Here is an 8,887-nt window from a genome sequence, read left to right as displayed (position 1 = left end):
TTTTTTCCTTCCTCAATATGTTATCATTGATTTGTAAACACCATTTGATCAATTTGCTTTTTAAATATAATTTTATTTTTTGGCTGACATTTGGTATTAAAAAGTTTAAAAAAATATGCACCGACCCGGCCCATTTAAATAAACCGTATATGTATAGCCATTGGCCCATTAGCCCGCAATGAAAGAATCCCCATTGCCGCGGGTGCCGTGCTTCCGATCCCTTATTATTATTAGTATTATTATTATTATTATTAATATTCCATTGTATCGGTGCCTGAAGTTAAGTTAGAACTCCCCTACGAAATTTCTCAGGCGCCAAAACAAACGAACACAAATAAAGCTCCAACGCTGGCTTCCTAGAAGCTTACCTCGGAAAGCTCCAACCTTCATCGATGGCGGCCTCGTCGCCAGCTCCGTCCCACAATACCACCGCCCCCGCCGCATCCCACAACTCCTCGCACCGTACGGACACGCCGCCGAAGACCCTCCGCGGGCTCAACAAGCCTAAGTGTCAGATATGCGGCAATGTTGCTCGCTCCAGGTATTCTCTTGCTTATTTTGGTTTGCGCTTGTATAGGTTTCGAAACCCTAGAATTTTTTGGTATGTGTGCCTCTATGTTTTTGTATTACCTTTTGGGTTTTTGGAGGGTTTAATTACTTTCTTGATGCAGTTCTTCCTTGGTAGAGATATTTATTTTTTCATTTTTCGATTTGGAAAGCAAGAAAGAAAATCAAGTCAAATTGCAATAGAAGTCGCGGTTTTGGGATATTGACTAGTGTTGTGCAGCGGATAAACTACAAAAATGGTCGATAGAAAATGTGAACCGAGAGGAAGGTCTTTCTTAGGCACATGAATTGAACATTATACTATACGACATTGTAAGAAGGCGGGATAATTGATTAAAATGCGTTCCTTTGCCTCAAACCTCTTGAACTCTTAAGAAACAAATAACGAGGATGGGCTAGTTAGAATATGAGCTGCATAAATCTAACTTTCTATGTCGAACATGGAAGATTTTACATTCCCGAGTCATCAAACGGTGGCTCCTAGGTCTTTCAAGAATAAAGAAAAAAGGCATGTTAAGCAGTATGATTACCCATTCGAGCATGTCTATTGCCCATCTAATAGAACCCCTTTAACCCCTTTTAAATGAAATGTATTTTTACGGATGGTTAAGGTTGAAAAGTAATTTTATGGGTTTTTTTTTTTTCAGAAGTTTTTCAGAAATGTGTTTTGATTTCTCCTTTATTTTTACACATTGAGATTATATCTTTCGTAAACAAAACTGACAATGTAGGTGTCCATTCAAGTCATGCAAGAGTTGCTGTTCAAGAGATCAAAATCCTTGTCCCATTCACGGTATGCTAATTTGAAGTATATATGTAGTGTTGAACACTGGTCCTTTTGTCTCGTGGTCATTGTTTGACGACAGCATTGTTCAATAATGTGAAGTTTAACTGTCATATAATAGTAAAATATACCCAACTTGCTCACCATTGATGTTATATTCACCATTGTTCAATAAGTGCCTATTCTGAACCTATGAATGCTCCTTCGCTATTAATTCATCTCTTCAGTCTGCAACTCTAACATAAAGACTGTTAGAAGTTTGTTCCTATGTTTCTTCTTTTTGGCTAGTCAGGGACATGCACAAGTTTTCCTCCGAAGGATCAATAAAAAAAATGCTTTGAATGTGGACTTGTTTAAGCTTAGGCTTAAGACACTGTAATGCATATATAATTGGGCTGGCGATTCCTTTATTTTTGTTTGCTTAGAGTTTGAGATTTTGTAATCTTAACTTGTTGAGTTGTTGGATTTTTCATGACTTTAATGTAGTATATAAAGACTGTACATTCATACATACATACATGCAAAGTTTCCTTTCTCTATTGACTTGTGTGAGACTATGTAACCCTAAGCGTTGCACAATGCCATTGGGACAATGGCATTGCTTGCTATGGATGCTGGTTTGGAACCCAGGCCTGGGCTCTACTGCTGCCTAGAGGAGCAATATCAATCAATATATAGAGGTTTAAATGTTAATTTTGTTAGTCACATGAAGTGTATGTACTATGAAGGAGTGAATCTTGTAAATCTAAGCTCTACTCCTGTAGTGAGGCTGAGAAGGAGATTTTATGTCTTTGTTTCAGATTTTTTTTTGGTGAGAATGACCCTATTCCCTCTTTTCCTATCTTATTTATTATGAATGCAGTTTTGAAAGCAAGTGCAACTGTTCCAGACAAGACATCGAGCTCAAGCACTCCCATGTTCGACCAACAAGCATCTGAGGCATCTCCCTCTGGGTAAGTAATGAGCATCAAGAACCCATGCAATTAATAACCCCTAGGGGTTGGCTCAAGTGGTAAAGGCCTTGGTTAGTTGGTCTTGATGGTATGCTCCCTCTAGGTCTAAGGTTTGAATCCTCTTGGGTGCAAACAATTACCAGTGGCCATTAGACTAAGGGATTTTTCCCTTGAATTACCCAAGGTTCACTTGCAGGACACTCCTAGTCCTTGCCGAGGGTCTTTGCACCTCTGGGATTAGTCGGGACACTGTTTCCAGACACCTGGTGCCAATAAAAAAACCCCATGCAATTAATTCCATCTCAAATTATTTCTACTCATGTTTCTAGTGTTTAGGACAACAACAACAACAACAACCTAGAATATAATTTTTGTAAAGAATTGCATTGCACTCTTTCATGCCTGTTTCTCTGGCCATTGGCTGTTGGGAAACATGCTCAACATCATTCAATTGAATAGTTCACTCAACTACTCATTTAAAGAAACCCCATCTTTAATGATTCATGTCTTCTTTGGGGATGTGATTGGCTCAAGAAGTCTCTCTCAAACACAAATATGTATTGTATGTATTCTTCGTCCTTTTCTACCACGGGATTATATTGAGCCTTATGTATCATAACGGTTTTATTTATCTTTTCTTTTCTTTTTGCTCAGCCTTTTCAGTCCTGCCTCCAATTCTTATTATCTTCACAGCTGTGTAGCAATACATAAACTTTATACCAAAAAAAGTCTGCTGTCTCACTTCTTTGTTTTACATAGTTAAGTTACATATGCGAAGTTCATATTTTTTTCAAATTAGTCCAGCAATTTTATCAAGGCGTAGAATACAAACAGGAATACAACCGATAAAAAAAAAGAATACAAACAGGAGAAAGTGCCCAATTAGGGAGGAGAAGTAAAAGTAATGCATAAATTCTAGATAATTGGAAAAGCTAGAACTATAGGCAGCTGACAGATATTGTGTTTTTAGCATAATGGCTCCTGGCCTACTACTGTAATCTCACAATCTTCAAAGTTCCAAGCGTTGCATTCCTTGCAAAGAAACATTAAGCACACAAGAACCACCCGCCAAATTTCTGTGCTGCACTGACCAATATTCTGACATCTCCAACAAGCCAACAGCCCTACCTGGTTGTGGCATTACCTATGCTACACACAAAAAATGTAAAGCTAAGGCCAATAAATTTCTAGCCACCTTGTAGTGCACTGGTTTTGTCGCTCTTCTTGCATGAACAGCACCAATTCATCACTGTGATGCGCTTTTTTATCAGCTTATCGATAGTTTATATCTTGCCTAATGCTGCTGTCCACACATAGAAAGTCACCTCCGATGGAGCCTTGTTTTTCCAAATATCTTTTCAAGGAAATGGAGGATTCGAGGGGGCATAGGAAATGATAAAAGGTTTTAACATCAAAATTCCTTTTCTTGGAAGGGGTCCGCAGGATCCTCTCCACACCCGACCTCTAATCCTGAAGTAGCAGAAGAGCTGAAAGAATGAAGAAATCAACTCCATTACTGCACCGAGTTTTTAATGGTGATATTCCATTGTCTAGTACCATGAGAAAGTTGCCAGTAATTTGCTACTGAGATCTTCTTACAACGAGAAATCCTAAACATTTTGGGTAAAGTTGCATTTAGGCGCCTATAGCCCTACCACACATCATACCAAAATCTAATCTTTGAACCTAAAATAGGATAAAATTAGAGAGTTCCCAACCCCTTCCCAATATTTTTCCACACCAGAACTCCCGTAAGACCCACAGCATCCCTAAAGTGACGTTCCCACATGCTACTATAAGTAGGCAAATTGGATATGTATTTCTGTTCAAAGTTATCCAGCAGCCTTTAGAGAGAGAGTCTCTTCCACCCAGCCAATCAACATTCCATCTTCTCGGCGATGCCATCTCTAATTATCTGAGTTTGCAGAGGATATCTTGAAATATTTAGTTTCAATGGCCACCAGCTTTGAATATCCCTTTCGACACATTTTGCATGGAAATTAAGTGTTGTTTTGTCAAATTTGATTTCCACAATTGAAGTCGCTAAGTATGCTTTCTTTTATGAGGCTCCGCTGTAACCCTTTTTGGCATTGCTTTTCAGCAACTTCTTTGGCATAGTTCTTACAAATATATGTACCACTGCTGTTTCAAGTTATTTTGCCTTGAACATTTTGTTTTGTTTGGGCTTTATCTCAGGGCTTCGCTTAGAGTTGTATCACTTCGGCAGCTTTCCAACAATTTTGCCCAGTTCAATAATGTGCAAATCCCACTCCGTTCGAGAAAGCCACTGACTAAAAAGGTAAAAGGAATGAATCAATTTATTTTCATTCATATTTGAGATATTGTGGCAGTAAGAATTACTTGTCCTGATATAGGATGTTTTCTCAGGATGCTGCAGCAATTAATGAATGGAGATTTTCCAAGTTAAAGGAATACAGGGACAGAAACGTTGAAGTGGAGGATGAAGCTTTTGACCGATACATGCATAATATTAGTCTACTTGAAGAAGTTTTTTCTGTGAAATCTATTCTTGAAGGGTCCATTGAAGACGAGTCATCTGTTTCAAACCCTAAACCTACTTCTATGGAGGCCAACACTGAGACAATGGTCTCGAGACTGAAGTTGCAGCTAAGATCAAACTCAATAAGAAAAGATAACTTCAGGAGGAGGATTAAACAAATTGTTGATGAGGGATTAAAAGAGCTTCAGAAGCCCGATTTGGATGATGCCATTAATGAACCAAATGACCAAGATGAACAAAATGAAGGAACAAAAAAGGCCAAAATTTCGAAGACTGAGAAGGCATCGACTATAAGTGATCTTATTGATAAGTTGAACAAAGCCCGAAATGAAGAGGATCTTAAATCTTGCTTGGAGATGAAACTACAGCTATTTAATCAGGACACAGTATCTAATCAAACAGGAATTAAAGATGCATCCCTGGAGGATCAGACTCCTATAATTGATTCAGAACCCAGAAAAAAGTTTCATTATTCTTTGAAAAAATTGATTAGCACGACAGATATTGATCAAGAAACTCTCAGCAGGATCGATTCGCATTTCTCATCCCTTGAGCAGATAGAAAATTTATGATTTGTTGGAAGGGGTTTTCAATTGGAGAAAAGAGTTAAGGTTAGCTTGTTCAGAAGATCAAATCTCTTAAAGTAACTGTGAAATACTGTACACTGATGTAACATAGTGGATGCAAATATCTTCATGTTGATTGCGGATTCTTATGCAATGTGGCTATAGAATCAAATGCTTAGATATTGATCTGTCTTTATGGGTTTTCTGTTGTGCAAAATGGATTTTCATTTTGTTCCTTCTTTTAAGTTGCAAACCTACACCTCTCGAATACACTACTGGCTTGCACTAACTGGGAGAAAAACTGAATTAGTATTACCAACACTGGGATTGGTTATTCGGAAGTTAAAATGTCCTAATGATGATGTTCAGTGTTCCAAATAACCAAACCCAATGTTGATAATACTAATTCAGTTTTACACAGCCTATCTAATTATATTCAGATTTTAATATCTTTTGAGAATTTATTGGATTTGGATTTGGAAATGTGTACAGGTTTTAAATTTGGATGTTGAAATCAAGTCATAGCTATCTACTCCAGTCCAAAGTCTAAACCTTGTATTATTCCAAGTCCCAACATAACAAACAACCAATTCTGATTTGTGCAGGCTGGATGATAGGATACTCTTTGATGTGAATTTCTGCAATTTTATAAAGGAAGATGCCACCGACATGATGGTCTAGAGAAGCAGGTTCCCATTGCTTTTATATTTACATATTTGTTTGTTTTCCTGAGATTTCCACAAGGTTCTGTTAGTTTTGACTTTTCTAAATTTGACTTTCAAGGTTAAATAAAAGGGGTACCATAGCCGTCTAATCTTCAAAACAAAAAGGAAATATATATATATATATATATATATACATATATATTCAGGAAAATGAAAAAAATTCGGTGGCAGCCTCTTTGGGCTATAAGAAAAGTGGGTCAGTAGCAGAAAGAGACTTCAAATTCTCAATCTTGCAAGAAACACCAAAATAATTTGGAATATGTGGTTTTCAAGTGATGTCATATCTCTGATCTATCTGAAAGCTTTCCTCCATTATACATTGCTCTTTAACTCGGTCATGATTGACGGACGGTTTGTTTATAAGCCAATGGAAATGGTGCTCAGCAATTGTCAAGTTAATACTTCTTTTCTATCTATATATTTGGTTCTTTCAATTGGAATTAAGAAAAAAAAAAACCAAAAACAAGTAGTTCTTCTTTTGAGGTCAAAAGGGACCAAAGAATTTCTAATGGCATTATTTGTGTTTGAAAGGCCCAAGATGCACACCATTCATTGGGAGGCCGAAACCTAATAAAATAGATCATATAAACCCAAACGGCAGTGGGATTAATGCGCATGGATTGTTAAAAAAAGGAAGTCTACAACACAAAAATAAGAAAAAATTCTCAATGGGTTCTAACTAAAAGCAGCTCATCATGATAAAGAAATTCCATCCTTATGAGAGTGTCTCTTTGCCAAGCTTTTTTTCTGAACCATTAATCTTTGTGGGTTTCTTTTAATGGGGTTTGCTTTTCTTGCTTTATTCTCCTACATTCCCTCTCAACGCACAACTAACTACTTTGTTGATGATATTCAGAGGGAAAAAAATTAAAAAAAAAAAAAAAACTACTTTAATTTCTTGGTGGATGATATCAATCTTTCTAGGCCATTTTCCTTCGAAACAAGGCTATCATACTTATCTCAACATCAACTTTTCTAGGGCTTTTTTCAAATTAATCAATCCCATCATCATGGCGAGTGCTCCCAACCTGTTATTAATCTTAATCATGATTATTTCTAATTATTAATCTTAATTCATTTGGACTAAATTATTATATCCCACCAAAAAGACACAAAGACATGAATATTACCCAAAAGACCCCAATGTTTGTGATCATATTGCCAGGTGAATATAATGCGCACAAGGGTATTTCAAAGTTCCATATTTATATATATATATATATATATATATAAACACCACAAGTGATGGCTCAATGGTTATTTTATATATATAAAAACACCACAAAATTGTGTGGTTTTTTGTTTTCGTGGCCTTTGACCGCCGCTAAAACCCTGTAAAAATACCATTTTTTTTACAATATATGTTGTGAAATATATTGTGTAGGTATCATTACTCTTTTAAAATAGAAAAATGATAAACACGCATCATTACTTAAATGTAGTGAAAGAAAAGGTAAGAATATCACATGGTAACGGTGCTGCCAAGTCCCTTCAGTTAAAAAGAAAGATATACACAATATGCCCCCTGTAATGGCTATCAAGAAACCTCAAAATTGACAAGGGAGAATCAGTTTTATGTGATGATGTTTGGTTTACATGATATTCCTCTTTTTCTAAAAGAAAGTCTTCCCCCATGTGTATGTGCAGCCAAGAATCATGGCCTCTCTATAATTGTGAACTGTTACTATCAGAGCCTGCAATTTCAGCCAGTCCAATGCCACTAGTTTATGCCTTAAACTGTTCTGGTAAAAAAAAGAAGAAGAAGAAGGATTTCAATAAGATCATGTTTGTCTGCCAAGTCCCACAGGGCCATGTGGTTTTGCACACTATTCTAGAACCCCTAACATGTCTCACCAAAAGTTTGTACATGCATGCAATTAGCTTTGATGTTTTTTTTTTTTGCCTAATTCAAGGTATTGTGTTGCTCTATTGCATGTAGGGGTAAGAGGTAGTAGATCAAGTAGGGAATTTAAAACATGGAAAAATGAATCAACACTTCAAATGGCTAGCTCTAATCTAACCTGGATTGAAGAAACAAGGTGGTTCATAGGATTAACTTAGGCTGCGTTTGGTTACAAGACTCAGCTAAGTTCAGTCTAATTTTAAACTGAGTTTAACATTCAAACACCCAACTCTCAAATTATTAAACTCATCTCAACTCAAAACCTCCTTATACGTGGGACCCACAACCTTTATCAACTTCTCATAAAAAGTACTAAACTCATCTTAATATCCAAACACACTTTAAACTTAGTTTAGATGTGCCTCACATAACTCTCTCCACTACTTAATATCTAAGAACTGAAGTCAGCTCAACATCCAAACGTAGCTTTAGGGTATTTGCTATTAATTTGGCCTAAAATAATAATAAAAAAAGGAGATAGTGTATTAACTGTTCAAGTGGCATCTAATTTGAGACCGTCTGAATAAAGTAAGATACTTCAAACTTGTCGCATCACTATCTGTGACTGAAAATGATAAAATTTAGGACAAAAAATAACATAGATAAAACCCGAAGAGATATTAAAAACTCAAGATTGAGATCTTTCATGGTCCTACGTACAGAAACTTTGATCTAAATCCCTCAACAGCTGCGATTGTGTCCATCCTCAAACCACTAAAACCTAAAAGATAATGCCCCAAACAACAAGATTATTGGTGTGGTGGCTTATCCTTATGGTCAAGAAATGTTAATTATCTGATTAATTAATGCTTGATTTAGGAACACGGCACAGTTTGGGATTTTTGTATCGATCGGGTCAAAGGCAAGA

General features: G+C 36.5%; 1 protein-coding gene across 3 annotated transcripts; it reads left to right on the top strand.

Moving 5' to 3' along the window:
• The first annotated feature begins 274 nt into the window (after nt 1-274).
• LOC118349393 lies at nt 275-7,802 on the top strand. 3 transcript variants are annotated; one of them, XR_004802374.1, is made up of 7 exons: nt 275-541; nt 1,299-1,360; nt 2,214-2,304; nt 4,501-4,603; nt 4,693-5,436; nt 5,997-6,080; nt 7,764-7,802. XR_004802374.1 is itself a non-coding variant. In XM_035693776.1 (6 exons), the coding sequence occupies exons 1-5, from the start codon at nt 393-395 to the stop codon at nt 5,395-5,397; spliced, it is 1,110 nt and encodes a 369-aa protein (XP_035549669.1). In that variant the 5' UTR covers nt 275-392; the 3' UTR covers nt 5,398-5,436; nt 5,997-6,194. The 3 variants fall into 3 exon arrangements, 2 of the variants coding, with proteins under 2 accessions (XP_035549669.1, XP_035549670.1); XM_035693776.1 differs by lacking the exon at nt 7,764-7,802 and having other exon boundaries at nt 5,997-6,194; XM_035693777.1 differs by lacking the exons at nt 5,997-6,080; nt 7,764-7,802 and having other exon boundaries at nt 4,693-5,582.
• The last annotated feature ends 1,085 nt before the right edge of the window (nt 7,803-8,887 follow it).

This window comes from Juglans regia, chromosome 9 (genome assembly GCF_001411555.2).
Source record: "Juglans regia cultivar Chandler chromosome 9, Walnut 2.0, whole genome shotgun sequence".
NCBI classification, from domain to species: Eukaryota; Viridiplantae; Streptophyta; class Magnoliopsida; order Fagales; family Juglandaceae; genus Juglans; species Juglans regia.
The sequence above is the reverse complement of the archived record's forward strand: the minus strand, read 5'-3'. Positions and strand labels throughout refer to the sequence as shown.

Bases quoted from the DNA above. Each gene is read 5' to 3' on its own strand.
- LOC118349393 (XM_035693776.1), top strand. From the start codon at position 393: ATGGCGGCCTCGTCGCCAGCTCCGTCCCACAATACCACCGCCCCCGCC. The intron at 1,361-2,213 runs GTATGCTAATTT...TTATGAATGCAG, and splicing joins AAATCCTTGTCCCATTCACG to TTTTGAAAGCAAGTGCAACT. The intron at 4,604-4,692 runs GTAAAAGGAATG...ATGTTTTCTCAG, and splicing joins GAAAGCCACTGACTAAAAAG to GATGCTGCAGCAATTAATGA.